Source organism: Coregonus lavaretus, assembly GCF_964263955.1.
Source record: "Coregonus lavaretus genome assembly, chromosome: 12".
NCBI classification, from domain to species: Eukaryota; Metazoa; Chordata; class Actinopteri; order Salmoniformes; family Salmonidae; genus Coregonus; species Coregonus lavaretus.
Genome location: NC_139999.1, coordinates 28,385,137 through 28,404,168, shown reverse-complemented (window position 1 = coordinate 28,404,168; position 19,032 = coordinate 28,385,137). Strand labels below are relative to the sequence as shown.

General features: G+C 46.9%; 1 protein-coding gene across 2 annotated transcripts; it reads left to right on the top strand.

The window, feature by feature from the left end:
* The first annotated feature begins 11,762 nt into the window (after nucleotides 1-11,762).
* LOC311137917 (protein Mdm4-like) lies at nucleotides 11,763-17,971 on the top strand. Of its 2 annotated transcripts, none has more exons than XM_084172531.1 (9): nucleotides 11,763-11,948; nucleotides 12,411-12,501; nucleotides 12,631-12,705; nucleotides 12,822-12,955; nucleotides 13,073-13,122; nucleotides 15,513-15,673; nucleotides 16,692-16,865; nucleotides 16,995-17,063; nucleotides 17,250-17,971. In XM_084172531.1, the coding sequence occupies exons 2-9, from the start codon at nucleotides 12,427-12,429 to the stop codon at nucleotides 17,814-17,816; spliced, it is 1,305 nt and encodes a 434-aa protein (XP_084028657.1). In that variant the 5' UTR covers nucleotides 11,763-11,948; nucleotides 12,411-12,426; the 3' UTR covers nucleotides 17,817-17,971. The 2 variants fall into 2 exon arrangements, with proteins under 2 accessions (XP_084028657.1, XP_084028656.1); XM_084172530.1 differs by having other exon boundaries at nucleotides 16,677-16,865.
* Nucleotides 17,972-19,032: the final 1,061 nt, after the last annotated feature.

Below are 19,032 nucleotides of genomic sequence, written 5' to 3'. Positions count from 1 at the left end.
CTAGCTACTGTGACCTCTTTTACCCTAACAGCGCACTCCGGGAACTCGGGAGCGTGATTCCCATTACAATTACAGCACCGCGCTTCCTCAGACTCTTCAACAATAACATATTTGTTTGTACTGCGAATACTTGCCACGTGTCCAAACGTTTCTCAATTATAACACTGAAGCGGCTTTTGTCTATACGGTCTCACCGCATATCTCACATACCCATATTTTACATGAGTCGGTAGAAAAACTTCATAAAACGACGGCAAAACCGATAGGCTTTCCTCCTTCTTTCCGTCAATCCTTTGGGTTAAATTAAGTGCGGCTACCACTCTAGGCATGTGCTTCCTAATCCACGAAGCCTCAATGTCCAACAAGATGTCAGAGATGACACCTTTAATCGGTGCCCTACTCCGAAAATCATAGCTTTGCACATTTACATTTACATTTTAGTCATTTAGCAGACGCTCTTATCCAGAGCATGCAAACCTGGTGGCCAACTACAAGAAACGTCTGACCTCTGTGATTGCCAACAAGGGTTTTGCCACCAAGTACTAAGTCACCAGCTCTTGCTGCTGGTGACTCTCAGATCCACCTCTATGCAGACGACACCATTTTGTATACATCTGGCCCTTCACTGGACACTGTGTTAACAAACCTCCAAACGAGCTTCAATGCCATACAACACTCCTTCCGTGGCCTCCAACTGCTCTTAAACGCTAGTAAAACTAAATGCATGCTCTTCAATCGAACGCTGCTTGCACCTGCCGCCCGACTAGAATCACTACTCTCGGCGGGTCTGACTTGGAATATGAGGACAACTACAAATACCTAGGTGTCTGGTTAGACCGTAAACTCTCCTTCCAGACTCACATTAAGCATCTCCAATCCAAAGTTAAATCTAGAATCGGCTTCCTATTTTGCAACAAAGCCGCCTTCACTCATGCTGCTAAACATTCCCTCGTAAAATTGACTATCCGACCGATCCTTGACTTTGGCGATGTCATTTACAAAATAGCTTCCAACACTCTACTCAGCAAATTGGATGTAGTCTATCACAGTGCCATCCGTTTCGTCACCAAAGCCCCATATACTACCCACCATTGTGACCTGTACGCTCTTGTTGGCTGGCCCTCACTACATATTCGGCGCCAAACCCACTGGCTCCAGGTCATCTATAAATTCCTTCTAGGCAAATCCCCGCCTTATCTTAGATCATTGGTCACCATACTAACACCCACCCGTAGTATGCGTTCCAGCAGGTATATCTCACTGGTCATCCCCAAAGCCAACACCTCCTTTGGCCGCCATTCCTTCCAGTTCTCTGCTGCAAATGACTGGAACGAACTGCAAAAATCTCTGAAGCTGGAGACACTTATCTCCCTCACTATATTTAAGCATCAGTTGTCAGAGCAGCTTACCGATCACTGCACCTGTACACAGCCCATCTGTAATTAGCCCACCCAACTACCTCATCCCCGTATTGTTATTTACATTACGTTATTTATTTTGCTCATTTGCACCCCAGTATCTCTATTTGCACATAATCTTCTGCACATCTATCACTCCAGTGTTAATACTAAATTGTAATTATTTTGCACTATGGCCTATTTATTGCCTTACCTCCATAACTTACTACATTTGCACACACTGTATATAGATTTTCTATTGTGTTATGGACTGTACGTTTTGTTTACCCCATATGTAACTCTGTGTTGTTGTTGTTTTTATCGCACTGCTTTGCTTTATCTTGGCCAAGTCGCAGTTGTAAATGAGAACTTGTTCTCAACTGGCTTACCTGGTTAAATAAAGGTGAAATAAAATAAATAAAAAGAGGCAGTTTGGAACTCGGTAGTGAGTGTTGCAACCGAGGACAGGTGACTTTCAGCACTCGGCGGTCCCGTTCTGTGAGCTTGTGTGGCCTACCACTTCGGGGCTGAGCTGTTGTTGCTCCTAGAAGTTTCCACTTCACAATAACAGCAAAAAATATAGAAAATAATTACTTATCAAATATTTTTGCAATAAAAAAGTTATGCAATTTCTTAATTTCATGCATGCCATGTGGTCTCCTGTTCTTCACCACATGAGGAGCACTGGCCATTTTTTGCCAAAAAACTCAACCCAGTCACACTCAACCCCATGACTTGTTTGATCATAAAAGAGTTGTGAGACTGTGACAGGGTTGAGTTTGTCACTTTGTTTGTGAAGTTATCCAATTATTCAAATAAATTATTGTTTATCTTTATTCTTATAACCACATGCATATGTTGACTGTAATGTTCACCATGTTATAGGTAGACTTTGGGCAAAAAATAAAAAAATTACGGCTTTAAACTGTATAACGGATCAATGCACCATCATACCAGGTCATTTAATGCAACAAAAATGTAATAAAATTGATGAATAAGATATGTGGCTACAGAAGTGCCATTTCTTACCGATCTCTACAGCTTCTGTCCAAAAACATATCCTGTGAAATGACGTGAACACATACTGGAGGAGTTACTCTCTGTTGAAGGGTGGGCCGTCCCGGCTCTGCTGGTCTGCTGAAGCTGACAGGGCCTTCAGTAACCTGAGGGTTCTGTTCACCTCAGCCCGGTACTGGCCCATCCCGATCCATCACTACCGTTCGTAGTGGAGGTGGATGCGTCCGAGGTAGGGATAGGCGCTGTCCTATCTCAACGCTCGGGCACGCCACCCAAGCTCCGCCCCTGTGCCTTCTTCTCCAAGAAGCTCAGCCCGGCGGAGCAGAACTACAACGTTGGTGATCGGGAGCTGTTGGCTCTTGTCCGAGCTCTGACCGTGTGGAGGCACTGGCTCAAGGGGGTGAAACACCCTTTCCTCGTCTGGACGGACCACTGTAACCTGGAGTATATCCGGGCAGTGAGGAGGCTGAACCCTCGCCAGGACAGGTGGGCCCTATTCTTCGCCCGGTTTGATTTTACACTATCTTACATCCTGGGTACGAAGAACATGAAGGCAGACGCACTGTCACGACTGTACGACACAGAGGAGAGGCCCATAGACAACACCCCCATACTCCCGGCCTCCTGCATTGTGGCGCGGTAGTATAGGCGATGGACGCGGACAAAGAACGGGCTTACGCACAGAGCTATCTCCACCTCAGTGTCCAGCTGGGCTGCAGTACGTGCCGTCTCTTGTCCGCGACCGTCTGATCTATTGGGCACATACGTCCCCCTCCTCTGATCACCCAGGTATCGGTCGTACAGTGTGCTGCCTGACCGGAAAGTACTGGTGGCCTACCTTGGCTAAGGACGTGAGGGTGTATGTCTCCTCCTGCTCGGTGTGCGCCCAGAGTAAGGCACCTAGGCACCTCCCAGCGGGGAAGTTACAGCCCTTACCAGTTCCACAATGGCCATGGTCCCACCTGTGTATTGACTTCCTCACTGATCTTCCCCTCTATCAGGGTAACACCACCATCCTGGTCGTTGTGGACCGCTTTTCAAAAGCCTGCCGCCTCCTTCCTCTGCCCGGTCTCCCCATGGCCCTGCAGACTGCGGAGGCCCTGTTTACTCACGTCTTCCGGCACTACGGGGTGCCAGAGGACATTGTGTCTGACCGGGGTCCCAGATTACATTCAAGGTCTGGAAGGCGTTCATGGAACGTCTGTGGGTCTCGGTCAGCCTGACCTCTGGGTTTCACCCCGAGAGTAATGGGCAGGTGGAACGGGTAAATCAGGATGTGGGTAGGTTCCTGCGGTCCTACTGCCAGGACCGGCCGGGGGAGTGGTTGGTGTTCTTGCCATAGGCAGAATATGCCCAGATCTCTCTCCGCCACTCCTCCACTAACCTATCGCCCTTTCAATGTGTTTTAGGTTATCAGCCAGTTCTGGCACCGTGGCATCAGAGCCAGACCGAAGCTCCTGCGGTGGATGACTGGTTTCGGCGCGCGGAGGAGACGTTTAACGCTGCTCACGTCCACCTCCAGTGCGCCGTGCGTTGTCAGAAGGCCAATGCTGACCGCCACCGCAGTGAGGCCCCGGTCTTGGTACCGGGTGATCGGGTCTGGCTCTCGACCCGGAATCTGCCCCTCCGCCTGCCCTGCCGGAAGCTGAGCTCACAGTTTGTGGGGCCGTTCAAAGTCCTGAGGAGGATAAACAAGGTTACATATAGGTTATTGCTCCCTCCAGATTACCGTATTAACCCCTCGTTCCATGTGTCTCTCCTCAGGCCGGTGGTGGCTGGTCCGCTCCAGGAGTCTGAGGTGCGGGAGGTTCCTCTGCCCCCTCGAAGGGGCCCCGGCATACTCCTTCCGTTCCATCCTAGATTCGAGGCGTCGGGTGGGGGGCCTTCAGTACCTCGTGGAGTGGGAGGGGTACGGTCCGGAGGAGCGGTGCTGGGTTCCGGTGAGGGATATTCTCGATCCCTCCCTATTGCGGGATTTCCACCGTCGCCATCCAGCTCGCCCTGCTCCGCGTCCTCCTGGCCGTCCCCGAGGCCAGTGTCGGCGCGCTGCTGGAGCTGCGCGTCAAGAGCGGGGTGGGTACTGTCACGACTTCCTCCGAAGCTGCCACCTCTTCTTGTTCGGGCAGGCTTCGCCGGCAGGCACCGGCCTTCTAGCCACTGCCGCTCCTCATCCCATCATTCCATTTGTTTTGTCTTGTTTATTACACACACCTGGTTCATATCCCCTCATCAGTACCTGTATAAGTGTTCCCTCTGCCCCCTTGTCTGTGTGTGATTGTCTATTGTGAGGATAGTGAAGCTCGGTGGAGCTCCTTGTATTTTGTATCGCCGGGGTGTTTTCCCTGTGTGCCTTGTTGGTTGTTTTGACGCATTACTGCGTAACTCTGTTTTCCGGAATAAATCCTGTTATTCTGTGATTTACCCTCCTGCCCCTGACTCCTTCAACTCACCCATCACAGTAGTACAATATAATTTCAGACATAACAAAATGTACAACTGTACCACTTAAATGCTTTCCACATCCAAAATGTAAATATTGTTTGCTTGAACACATGGAGAGCTAGAGACTGAGAATGGATGGTGTAAACTGGAAGAGATAAGAGGAAGAGAGGGAGCTAAATGAAGGGTAAAAAGGAGTGAGTAGTAACATAAAGGGGGTGGCTTATGAGGGCACACCACTAGTAATCATCCAGCATCAAACAGAGGGGAAGGTTTATTAGGGGCGGACCTCTGGTAATCGTCCAGCGTGCAAGGGGCAGGGGAAAGACAGAGGGGAAGGTTTATGAGAGTGCACCACTGGTAGTCATCCAACGTGCAGGGGCAGGGGGTGGGCTGGGTGGTAATGACGTAATCATGTCCTTTCCAACAGACAGAATCTTTCCTCAGCCGCAGGAAACACTCATATATCCCAGAATGCACCCGTCACTTGGTTTGCCCGAGGTCATCAGAGGGGGCCAACCACTGAACGTAGTCCCCCTCCCCACCTACAGGGGGACACAGACCAGTCAGCACAGCCAGAAACATACGCACTCACACACAATTACACACACACACACCGCCTGTGTCACGAGGTGTCACTTGACTGCCGCTTTAGTGACACAGTTCCCCAATACATGTAACACATTCTGGTTAGTGCTCCAATTGAAGCTGTGGCCACAGAGTTCCCAGAATGCCGTGCAAGGCGATGACTGTGCAGTAATAACTACAGCCTAGCTCTTTGGCCTGATCTTAACCTCTGTTGCTGCACTGAAGCTGGAGTCTATGTGGTCACAACTGGCAGGCAAGACAGCTGAAATAACAACAATAAAATAATAAACTCAAACACACACTCACTTACAAACGCATACACACAGACCCTCACATGAACCCTGTAGCTATTTTTCGTTTACACCACTGATTGGGAGAGTAGGCCTAAATGACAGCAAAAGGGAGAAGGATAGGGGGGATTGAGCCTGCAGAGGTAAAACATATGCTATTGGAACATGGTGTTAGAGACGGAGGATGTTGACTTTTATTTGAAGTAAACGAGATCATAAAAATCATCCATTGTTACATATTGATTGGTTGGATGGTTATGTGAATGATTGGTACACTGGCTGATTGATTAATTAATTGGTTGATGGAAGCTCTCACCATCTAACCTCGTCCCCAGGCTATTGTGTACAACACATACAGTTGAAGTCGGGAGTTTACATACACCTTATCCAAATACATTTAAACTCAGTTTTTCACAATTCCTGACATTTAATCCTAGTAAAAATTCCCTGTCTTAGGTCAGTTAGGATCACCACTTTATTTTAAGAATGTGAAATGTCAGAATAATAGTAGAGAGTGATTTATTTAAGCTTTTATTTCTTTCATCACATTCCCAGTGGGTCAGAAGTGTACATACACTCAATTAGTATTTGGTAGCATTGCCTTTAAATTGTTTAACTTGGGTCAAATGTTTTGGGTAGCCTTCCACAAGCTTCCCACAATAAGTTGGGTGAATTTTGGCCCATTCCTCCTGACAGAGCTGGTGTAACTGAGTCAGGTTTGTAGGCCTCCTTGCTCGCACACGCTTTTTCAGTTCTGCCTACACATTTTCTATAGGATTGAGGTCAGGGCTTTGTGATGGCCACTCCAATACCTTGACTTTGTTGTCCTTAAGCCATTTTGCCACAACTTTGGAAGTATGCTTGGGGTCATTGTCCATTTGGAAGACCCATTTGCGACCTAGCTTTGACTTCCTGACTGATGTCTTGAGATGTTGCTTCAATATATCCACATAATTTTCCTTCCCCATGATGCCATCTATTTTGTGAAGTGCACCAGTCACTCCTGCAGCAAAGCACCCCAAAGCATGATGCTGCCACCCCCTTGCGTCACGGTTGGGATGGTGTTCTTCGGCTTGCAAGTATCCCCCTTTTTCCTCAAAATATAACGATGGTCATTATGGCCAAACAGTTCTATTTTTGTTTCATCAGACCAGAGGACATTTCTCCAAAAGGTACGATCTTTGTCCCCATGTGCAGTTGCAAACCGTAGTCTGGCTTTTTTATGGTGGTTTTGGAGCAGTGGCTTCTTCCTTGCTGAGCGGCCTTTCAGGTTATGTCGATATAGGACTCATTTTACTGTGGATATAAATACTTTTGTACCTGTTTCCTCCAGCATCTTCACAAGGTCCTTTGCTGTTGTTCTAGGATTGATTTGCACTTTTCGCACCAAAGTACGTTCATCTCTAGGAGACAGAATGGGTCTCCTTCCTGAGCGGTATGACGGCTGCGTGGTCCCATGGTGTTTATACTTGTGTGCTATTGTTTGTACAGATGAACGTGGTACCTTCAGGCGTTTGGAAATTGCTCCCAAGGATGAACCAGACTTGTGGAGGTCTACAATTTTTTTTCTGAGGTCTTGGCTGATTTCTTTTGATTTTCCCATGATGTCAAGCAAAGAGGCACTGAGTTTGAAGGTAGGCCTTGAAATACATCCACAGGGACACCTCCAATTGACTCAAATGATGTCAATTAGCCTATCAGAAGCTTCTAAAGCCATGACATCATTTTCTGGAATTTTCCAAGCTGTTTAAAGGCACAGTCAACTTAGTGTATATAAACTTCTGACCCACTGGAATTGTGATACAGTGAATTATAAGTGAAATAATCTGTCTGTAAACAATTGTTGGAAAAATGACTTGTGTCATGCACAAAGTAGATGTCCTAACCGACTTGCCAAAACTATAGTTTGTTAACAATAAATTTGTGGAGTGGTTGAAAAACGAGTTTTAATGACTCCAACCTAAGTGTATGTAAACTTCCGACTTCAACTGTACATATTATTCATATTTAATCCAGTGATTGAAATTACGACCCCATCCTTAGTAGCCTATTCCAGCAGGCTATTGGGAAACACAAGCACTTCTTACCTTAAACGCCTAACTATTCAAATAAATTAGGCTGTTAATTTGAATTAAGCAAGCAGCTAAATCGTTCAGCTTACATCTTGCCTACATTTTGCCAGGGGCTATAGGCTACCTGCATCTAAGCAAACCATGGCAAAGTTTAATTACAATCATAAACCCAGTTTTTAGTCTGTAGCCTATGCCTGTTGAAATGACAAGTCAATCTTGCAAATGGGCCATTTGTAACTGTTTGTGGTCTTAACATCTGGCACATAATAATGGCACAATTGTCAGAAAATAGCCAAACATTCAGTAAAAAAAAAAAAAAGTTTGTCCAAGTGTTTCTTGCTCAGAGATTTCGAGATCCTCTGTCCAACTTTCATCACTCAAACTCTACTGTGGATATATCTATAGTTATGCACATGCGCAAAAGGGATGTATTTACAATTATAAACGGGGTTCAAGCCCTGAATGCTGATTAGCTGAAAGCTGTGGTATATCAGACCATATACCATGGGTATGACAAAAAAAATATTTTACGTTGGTAACCAGTTCATAATAGCAATAAGGCACCCTGGGGGTTTGTGGTAAATGGCAAATATACCACTGCTAATGTCTGTATCCAGGCACTCTGCATTGTGTCCTGCATAAGAACAGCCCTTAGCCATGGTATATTGGCCATATACCATACCCCCTCGTGCATTATTGCTTAATCATAGCAGTCAAACGAGTTAAATCAACATCCATTAATGGAAAATGATCTGGGGAGTTTAATAAGGGCAAATTATATTTTCTCATGTGACATTCAAATTAATTTATGTAGTCCCCTGTAGCTCAGTTGGTAGAGCATGGCGCTTGCAACGCCAGGGTTGTGGATTCGTTTCCCACGGGGGGCCAGTATGAAAATGTATGCACTCACTAACTAACTGTAAGTCGCTCTGGATAAGAGCATCTACTAAAATGTAAATGTCATAGTTTGCAATAATTATTTTTTTGATGAAAACCAAATTTTACTTCTAATGTAGTGTTGGTGAAACCATAATGGAAGAAAACTAAACTCCCTGCCGACCTGGCATCTTTTCACTCCCTCCTCTCTACATTTTCTTCATCTGTTTCTGCTGCTAAGGCCACCTTCTACCACTCTAAATTCCAAGCATCTGCCTCTAACCCTAGGAAGCTCTTTGCCACATTTTCCTCCCTCCTGAATCCCCCCCCCCCCCCCCCCCCCCCCCCTCCTCTCTCTCTGTGGATGACTTCGTCAACCACTTTGAAAAGAAGGTTGACGACATCCGATCCTCGTTTGTTAAGTCTAATGACACTGCTGGTCCTGCTCACACTGCCCTACCCTATGCTTTGACTTCTTTCTCCCCTCTCTCTCCAGATAAAATCCTGCGACTTGTGACTGCAGGCCGCCCAACAACCTGCCCGCTTGACCCCATCCCCTCCTCCCTTCTCCAGACCATCTCCGGTGACCTTCTCCCCTACCTCACCTCGCTGATCAACTCATCCTTGACCGCTGGCCATGTCCCTTCCGTCTTCAAGAGAGCGAGAGTTGCTCCCCTTCTCAAAAAACCAACACTCGACCCCACTGATGTCAACAACTACAGACCAGTATCCCTTCTTTCTTTTCTTTCCAAAACTATTGAGCGTGCCGTCTTTAGCCAACTCTCTTGCTATCTCTCTCAGAATGACCTTCTTGATCCAAACCAATCAGGTTTCAGGACTGGTCATTCAACTGAGACTGCTCTTCTCTGTGTCACGGAGACTCTCCGCACTGCTAAAGCTAACTCTCTCTCCTCTGCTCTTGTCCTTCTAGACCTGTCTGCTGCCTTTGATACTGTGAACCATCAGATCCTCCTCTCCACCCTCTCCGAGCTGGGCATCTCCGGCGCGGCTCACTCCTGGATTGCGTCCTACCTGACCGGTCGCTCCTACCAAGTGGCGTGGCGAGAAGCTGTCTCCGCACCACGTGCTCTCACCACTGGTGTCCCCCAGGGCTCAGTTCTAGGCCCTCTCCTTTTCTCCCTATACACCAAGTCACTTGGCTCTGTCATATCCTCACATGGCCTTTCCTATCATTGCTACGCTGACGATACACAACTAATCTTCTCCTTTCCCCCTTCTGATAACCAGGTGGCGAATCGCATCTCTGCATGTCTGGCAGACATATCAGTATGGATGACGGATCACCACCTCAAGCTGAACCCTGGCAAGACGGAGCTGCTCTTCCTCCCGGGGAAGGACTGCCCGTTCCATGATCTCGCCATCACGGTTGACAACTCCGCTGTGTCCTCCTCCCAGAGTGCGAAGAGCCTAGGCGTGACCCTGGACAACACCCTGTCGTTCTCCGCCAACATCAAGGCGGTGACCCGCTCCTGCAGGTTCATGCTCTACAACATTTGGAGAGTACGACCCTGCCTTACACAGGAAGCGGCACAGGTCCTAATCCAGGCACTTGTCATCTCCCGTCTGGACTACTGCAACTCGCTGTTGGCTGGCCTCCCTGCCTGTGCCATTAAACCCCTACAACTCATCCAGAATGCCGCAGCCCGTCTGGTGTTCAACCTTCCCAAGTTCTCTCACGTCACCCCCCTCCTCCGCACACTCCACTGGCTTCCAGTTGAAGCTCGCATCCGCTACAAGACCATGGTGCTTGCCTATGGAGCAGTGAGGGGAACGGCACCTCTGTACCTTCAGGCTCTGATCAGTCCCTACACCCAAACGAGGGCATTGCGTTCATCCACCTCTGGCCTGCTGGCTCCCCTTCCTCTGCGGAAGCATAGTTCCCGCTCAGCCCAGTCAAAACTGTTCGCTGCTCTGGCACCCCAATGGTGGAACAAGCTCCCTCACGACGCCAGGACAGCGGAGTCACTCACCACCTTCCGGAGACATTTGAAACCCCACCTCTTTAAGGAATACCTGGGATAGGATAAAGTAATCCTTCTACCCCCCCCCCCCCCCCCCCCCCCCCCCCCCCCAAATTGTAAAGTGGTTATCCCACTGGCTATAGGGTGAACGCACCAATTTGTGAGTCGCTCTGGCTAAGAGCGTCTGCTAAATGTTGTTAATGTGCCCTTGAGCAAGGCACTTAACCCTAATTGCTCCTGTAAGTCGCTCTGGATAAGAGCGTCTGCTAAATGACTAAAATGTAAATGTAAATGTATAATAAGGAGAGGGAGTACAAAACCATCGACGCTAGACAGAGAGGAATTTGCTTAAGCAAAAGGCAGTTTATTAAACACAGAGATATCTGGTACTGCTCAAGCTACATGCATGGACCCATTCAATTGCCTCTTATGGAGACAGTTGAGAAGGGATGATTAAAAAGAGTTTACAGCATTACTTTATACAATGTAACACAAAGGAAGGGGTCCTTCTTCTAGTCCCTTGATTGGTTCCCGAGGCGTAGGAGGCGGGTCTGCTCTGTCCAGAGTAGAAGCCCCATTGGTGCACGGCAGAGTCCTCTGCCCTTGGCACCCGACCAGTAGACAGGGGAGTTGAGAATGAGTGTGCGTGCAGTGAAATGTCTGTGTGTGTCCAGGGAACTCGTTGAGGAGTATCTGTTGATCTATGGCCAGAGGTGGGGGTGTTGTCCTATTATCGCATTCCTAGGCCATCTGGTGAGAAGATAAGGTGTTCTCTGTCCTTTTGTTCTCTGACCTGGAACAGCATTTATTGAAAACAGGCTCCAAATGGGTCTTACAGAACATTTTAGTCAGACCAATCTATAACAAATTATATTTACTACGACAGTAGTTACAAGTTACCTCGATATTCCTTCTTAATTGGCTCAGTAACGTTATGGAAAAATTGTGTATTGTAATTTATATAAATGTGGCAAGTTCTCTCTTGCTGTGAAAAAAAAAGTGGGCTAGTTTTCAGACCTTTTGGGTGGGTTTTGAGTAGTCATTGGTTTAGAAATCTTAGCTCGAGCTGGCAACCCATCCTGACAAATGAAGATGCGACAACTGTATCGGAAGCTGTGAAATGCACCATACAGAATTTGAATTTTCTAAATTATGCTAACAGTTGAGTAGCACACGAGTTATTGCAATGTTTTTCATCTAGGGAACACCCAAAAAGATTTGTCGGGTACGAAGGGCAGTTTGCAACAATGTAGCTAGAGGACGTAGCAGTAATGTCGATACATTGAGGTGAGTTTTACTCGTTCTTTTGCTAGCTACAGTACTAGATAAGTTAGTTAGCAAAGTTGTCCAGGTAGCTATACTAGCTAGCTATGTAGCATTTTTTATGTTGCACGGAAGCGACCAACGAGTTATCGTCTCACAAGGTTATCGAGCTAGCAAGTCAGTTCTCTGCTAGTAACTACTAAAATGTTAGCTAAGTTATGTAGCTAGCTTGTTTAGCTAATGTTCACTGGCTACAGACAGTGCGCTGCACAATACAAGTTGTGTCCCAGAGAGAGGCCAGTCAGCTAGCTAGCTATTTAGACAAGGCCAGTTGACAGCTTGAAGACAAGCAGCTTTTAGCCAACTTATCAGCAATCTACGTGTTTGTTGACCCAAAATGATGTGAGTGGCTGTGTGCCATACATGGAAGATGCTATATATGAAACTAATAGCTAACGCTAACATCCATTCTTGCGTTTGTTTCAGATTTTGTCTATTAAATATGACCTCGTTACCGTCACCCCAGTACCCAGCATCAAGCTCAGCATGTAGGATATTCCATGGGGATGGGGGTCAGGTGAGTTTCTTCACATCACCATAAGCCAAAGGCATGTGGACCTAAGGCACAATAACCACAACCTTAGTTAGGAGAAGGTATCTTTATTTCTGCTACAGCTAATGCAGGTCATGTCTCTGTTTGTGGCAGGTGCAGCCCAAAGCCCCTCTCCTGCAGATTCTGCGTGTGGCCGGAGCCCAGGAGGACATCTTCACCCTCAAGGAGGTAAGCTGACACTGTTGACATGGTAACAGCCCAATCAGATAGATGTAGACATATTGCGCTTATCAATACTTAATAAAGAGCTATATAGCAAACTATATATTTAATGTGTGTGTCAGGTGATGCACTACCTTGGCCAGTACATCATGGGGAAGCAACTGTATGATAAACAGAGACAGTACATAGTGCACTGTCAGGACGACCCACTGGGAGAACTGCTGGAGGTCGAGAGCTTCTCAGTCAAAAACCCCAGGTGAGCACACACACAAACGCTCTGTACACATTACGCTTACGCTGTACACTTAACACTTCAGCTGGAGTCTACCATCACGCATTCACATTTTAATCAAAATTGTCCTCTGGTTTGCAGTCCAGTCTACGAGATGCTGAAGAAGTATTTAGTTGTGCTGAATTGTGCGGGTAAGTGATGCCTCCGGTGCTACTTGGGAGATGTCCCTTGGAAAATACATTTTATTGCATTGAATGAACCTGGCTCAACTAGGTGGAAAATATTAGGCTATGCTAATGCAATGCTGCTTTGTCTGTATGCAGCCAAAAGTTCTGGATTGAGTGTGGGGAGGACTGTAATGATTGTTGACATGACAACCATTTACATCTTTCTCTTCTATTTTTCCTCTGGTGCACAGTCAAAACAGAGAATTTTACATTATTTGATAGGTTTTGATTCATTTGGGCCTTTATGAATGTTGAAGCTGTAAAAATGAGTGTTTTGGTACCAACCAGATAAGAATCTGTCTCTATTTTATTAAGTCTTTCTTTCTTTGATCTACTCCATAAATTCTGGTTGGAGGTAAAAGGTGTGCATGTGTAAACCTGGATCTCTTGACGTGTGTGTGGAGGTGTTTAACTCCTCATTTGCCCTGCAGAATTATTTGAAGAATCTAGAGCTACAGTGTACATATTGTGTTGAATGGTTTGTCAGCGTGTGTCAGCCTTTGTGTGTGTTGAGTGTGGTAATTAATGGGCAGGGTGTGTTTTGTGTGTTACTGTATCTCATTCTGAAACACAGACGCTGCAGAGGGTCTTTCTGTGGGCCTTGAGTGTGTAGAGGGCGGAGTGGAGGACCGCGGTCAGGTAAAGCTGAAGCATGGTGCTCCGGAGAAACAGGGACGCTCAAGCTCACCACACACAACCCCTCAGGGTAGCTCAATCAGTCTACTCACAGAGCCCAATGAATCACTGCACATCTTCAGCTCAGTTTTATCAAAAGTTCAGTCTAAATTTAATGAGCCATGCACTCAGCTTCACTGTTTTGAGATATCAATTGATCTGGCCAACTGATTTTGTAGTCATTAACCATGCTATCAAAGTTGGAATCCAACCAACTGGTTTTGAAATTATTAAATGAGTAACTGCATTGGGAATGTAGAGCAGTTGTGTGTTGGGAGGGGAGGGCCGCTGTCTCCGCTGGTGTTTATGTGTACAGAGTGGCACCGTCTCTGTACATCCCCATCTCTGGCCTGGCCTGGTGGAGCTCCAACACACCACACTGCCGGACCCACCAGCACCACTCAGAGCATGGGGGGCAGAGTCACTGTCTCTGTCTGTCTCAGTTCTCTTCTCTGCCCTGAACCTGCTGGAGGAACACAGCTCCTGATCCGGTCACGGGCCTCACACCCACTCCCCCATCTACCCCTTCCCCTCTCTACCCACCCCACACCTGCCCCTTCCCACACCTACCCCTTCATGCAAAATCTACCCCCCCTCTCTTCTGCCCAAACTGCAAACCCCACTTCCCTGACTCCCCAACACCCGAACTGCCCTTCTCCCCTTACATCAACACCCCAATTGTCCCTTACCCCCACACCCTGACTGCCCCTCTCCCACACTGTAAACGTTCTCTCCTTCCTCCATGTTGAACCCACCTTGTTTTCACTCAACATTAATCACCATTAGGCCAATAGTGGATATTGGGAGTTTATAGTGAGATGTGACTAGAGAGAATAATAAATGTTGATCATATGGAGACTGATCATTAGGTTTGTAATTATCTGACTGCATCTTTTGTTGAGAAAGGGCATGCAGAAATCACTGACTGATATTATACATTAAAAATATCAATTCCCTCAGTCTTTCTTTCTATTTGTCAATTGCAATAAACAATGTGGAAGGATTGGCTCCTCTTCAACAAGAAATGCATGCAGACCAATTAAAGGTGTAGTCACTTGTCATTTAATCACTGCATCATGTTGAATAGTATTCCAGCTTGTATGTGATCATGGATTCAGATTCAGAAGAGTGAATGCTGCGTCTGTGGTGTGGTCTGTCCATACTTATGCTTGTCCGGTTCATACACAGACAACGTTATAATTCCAGAATCATTTAGACAGTTAGTTGTCACTCTATTATGTCTCCTTTCATTTTCACCCTTTCTCTGAATGTGTGTGGCTCTGTTGTCCTGTCTCTCTCTCTTTCTGTCTATATGTGGCTGTCCACTGCTCCAGCCCCTACTCTCCCAGTACCCATGGCCCTGCTCCACTGTCCTTCCCTTCACCCACCCACTCCAATCTGCCCCCACCCTCGCCCTGACCACCAGGCCGTGCTGTGAGGGAGCTGTGGTTCCACCAAGTGCCCAGTTTTTGTTCTGTTATCTGATTGGCTCTCGTCCTCCCCTCCTACTTGTGTAGGTGTGTGGGGGTCTGGCCAAGGCAGGCCTGGGAGTGGCCAGTGACGGGGCCTTCCCCCTGTAGACCCTGTCTCAAAGACGACCCCGGGAGCCAGACGAAGGTACACACATGGCTACAACTGATATGTTATTTAGTCCTAACCCCCTTTGGCCCCTCCCTCAGACACTTTAGATGGCTTGCCCCGGTCGGCCTGCAAACGGCCCAAGCTCGACGTCACCCTGGACGAGTGGGACCTCTCGGGGCTGCCCTGGTGGTTTCTGGGTAATCTGCGTAACAACTACAGTCGCAGGAGCAACGGCTCTACAGACATCCACACTAATCAAGTAAGAACACAGAGTTAATGCGGTTTACTCTAGTCAGTTTATTTTCTTGTCGAGAGGCTAAAGTCAGGTAGCATAGTCGCACAGTGATGAGGTCAAATCACATTTTATTTGCTAAATGCACCGAATACAACAGGTGTATTTAGAAACCACCAGGGCAGCCCCGAGAGGTCCCACTCGTCCAGGGTGACGCCGTGCTTCTACACCTGCATTACTAGCTGTTTGGGGTTTTAGGCTGGGTTTCTGTACAGCACTTCGAGATATTAGCTGATGTAAGAAGGGCTATATAAAATAAAATTGATTGATTGATTGAGTGTAGACATTACAGTGAAATGCTGATTTACAAGCCCTTAACCAACAATGTAGTTAAAAAAACAAACAAAAAGTGTTAAGTAAAAAAAAAAAAAGCAAATAACTAAAGAGCAGCAGTAAAATAACAGTAGGGAGGTTATATACAGGGGGTACCGGTACAGAGTCAATGTGCGGGGGCACCGGCTAGTCGAGGTAATTGAGGTAATATGTACATGTGGATAGAGTTAAAGTGACTATGCATATATAAAGTGACTATGGGCGGCAGGTAGCTTAGTGGTTAAGAGCGTTGTGCCAGTAACCGAAAGGTCGCTGGTTCTAATCCCCGAGCCGACTAGGTGAAAAATCTGTCGATGTGCCCTTGAGCAAGGCACTTAACCCTAATTGTTCCTGTAAGTCGCTCTGGATAAGAGTGTCTGCTAAATGACCAATTATTTATTATTTAATTATATAAATAATAAACTGAGTAGCCCCCCTGTATATAGTCCGGGTAGCCATGATTAGCTGTTCAGGAGTCTTATGGCTTGGGGGTAGAAGCTGTTGAGAAGCCTTTTGGACCTAGCAGAAACATTATGTACAGAATAAATTACAAATAACGCAAAAAAACACACATAATAGTACAGTTGGTTAGAGGGCTGTAAAACGGCAGCCATCTTCTCCGGCGCCACTTGATGTATTATCCTGACTGAGGGATCAGTTGTCTCCTGCGCAGGATGAGGACACAGCCATCGTGTCGGACACAACGGATGACCTATGGTTCCTGACAGAGGGAGGGAGTGAACAGGTGAGCGTGGAAATGAAGGAGGCCGTGCTGGACGAAGGGAGCGGAGGAGAGGGAGAACCACCCGAAGAGGAGGAGGGAGGAAAAGAGAAGGCCGATAAGGAGGTAGGACTGGGCTCTCCTGTAGTCCCTATGTTGAGTGGTAAATTAATGATAATGATCTTTTCTCTTTATAGCTATAGAGTAGTATTTCAGACTATGACTGATGAGTGTCTTTCTGTCTCATCTCCTCAGATGCAGGAGGAGCCAGATGAGGACTCGCAGTGTCTAAGTGACGATACGGATATAGAGATCTCTACACAGGTCTGTCTCTCCATCTTTTTGTCTGTCTCTCTTTCTCTCTCCTTTGTCTCTCTCTGTCTCTGCCTCTCTCTCTGCATCTCTCTCTTTCTGCCTCTCCCTGTCTCTGCCTCTCTGACTGTCTTACATGACACTGATAGTTCCTGATATCTACCTCTTGTCTCTAACACGTTCTCTAACCCTCCTCAGGATGCGTGGCAGTGTACAGAGTGCAGGAGGTACAACTCTCCTCTCCAGCGCTACTGCGTACGCTGCTGGGCTCTACGCAAGAACTGGTACAAAGACGTCCCGCGGTTGGTCCACTCACTCTCCGTCCCCGACATCCCAGCATGCAGTTCTCTAGCCCTGCACGACGATGAGGAGGACAGCGACACGGGCATCGATGTCCCAGACTGCCTCAGGACCGTGTCCGACCCCATCATCCTGCCCTCCCACTCCACCCCCGACTGCCCGCTGCCCCCCGGGGCTCCAGGGAAGGGCAAGGGTCCCAGGCCGCGCGGCCTGCCCAGGAAGGAACGACTCTCTGGGGGAGAGAGTCAGGAAAGCTTGGGGATGGAGGTGGAGGTTAGGCCCGAGGCTCTGTTGGAGCCCTGTAAGCTGTGTCGGATGCGTCCACGTAACGGGAGTATTATACACGGCCGCACGGCTCACCTGCTAACCTGCTTCTCCTGCGCCAATAGGCTGCACAAGTTCCACGCTCCCTGTCCTGGCTGTGGACAGATCATACAGAAGGTTATAAAGACATTCGTAGCATGAGAGGATTAGAACATAGATGTAACGTACAAGGTTATTTACACCTGGAGAAAGACATGTACACACCACACTAGCACACGTTTAGTTGGTGTTAATACATGCATACTGTATACACACACACACAGTCAGTTCCACACAGCCGCGTGCCTCAACCCACTCATACAGATGTGCCCTTGAGCAAGGCACTTAACCCTATTTGCTCCTGTAAGTCGCTCTGGATAAGAGCGTCTGCTAAATGACCAATTATTATTATTATTATTATACACCCCCAGAGAGACAGAGTGTAGCACCTAGTAGAGCATGTTCCTCTTTGCTGTCTGTTGTATTGTGTTTGCATCACACTGCCTCTGAGCTATGGAGCTAGTAATGGAAGGTCCAAACCCAGCAACTTATTCCTTGAAGTATCAAACCATATAGTTTTCTCTGTGCCACATTTCACGAGTTATTTGCTACTAAATGTAAGATCCTATGTATTTATTTATTTGAGGGCCAAGCAGCACTGTACATATGAAAACGCCGCTGTCATTGAAGTTCATTTCGATTTCAACGATTTGTGTGACTCAAGTCTTTGTTTCCGACAGAAGACCAGTGGACACTTGTTTCCTATTGGCCACTGTTGTAAGTGTCCAGGAAATGCTCTCTGCCAGTTGTCAGGCCGCTGACATGTTTGCTGCCATACGCTATGTTGTATTCCTTAAAGAGCTGCATTCTCTCTCACTAGGTTGTGATGGTAAGCTAGCTACACGTTGGCTGACTACAGCTCTTCAAGTCAGCGCAGGTATGGCATTTTCACTGCCGTGTGTTCATGGAGCCTCAGAGCCTCTATGCTATGGTGGTCCTGTTAATTATTCCTTTGTTTTCCTTCTATCCTTTATCTGCAGTGTTCTGTCTGTGCTCTTGAAAAGGAGATGTTCGATATGTGCTTAACATTGTTTTCTGCTGAGAGTGCTTGTAGAGTTTTGTTTAAGGAATGCGTTTCACTGCCAAACGTAATTAATTTAATGTTTTTGCTTGTATGTTATGGACAGGTTGTGTATTTTTTTTTTTTTTTTTTTTGTTATGGACATGCTGTCTCTGCAGTGTTCTGTCTGCTCTTGAAAAGCTAAGACAAGGGGATCTAAAGGAGATGTTCGATATGTGCTTAACATTTTTTCTGCATTATTGCTAATGTTTTGGTTGCGAGGCCTATTTTTAAGACAAGTCAATAAGAAATGTCTCC

Excerpts from the sequence above, each read along its gene's own strand:
- LOC311137917 (XM_084172530.1), top strand. The coding sequence starts at position 12,427 with ATGACCTCGTTACCGTCACCCCAGTACCCAGCATCAAGCTCAGCATGT. Across the intron at positions 13,123-15,512 it reads AGTTGTGCTGAATTGTGCGG|ACACTTTAGATGGCTTGCCC; the intron begins GTAAGTGATGCC and ends CCCCTCCCTCAG. Across the intron at positions 16,866-16,994 it reads AAGAGAAGGCCGATAAGGAG|ATGCAGGAGGAGCCAGATGA; the intron begins GTAGGACTGGGC and ends TCATCTCCTCAG.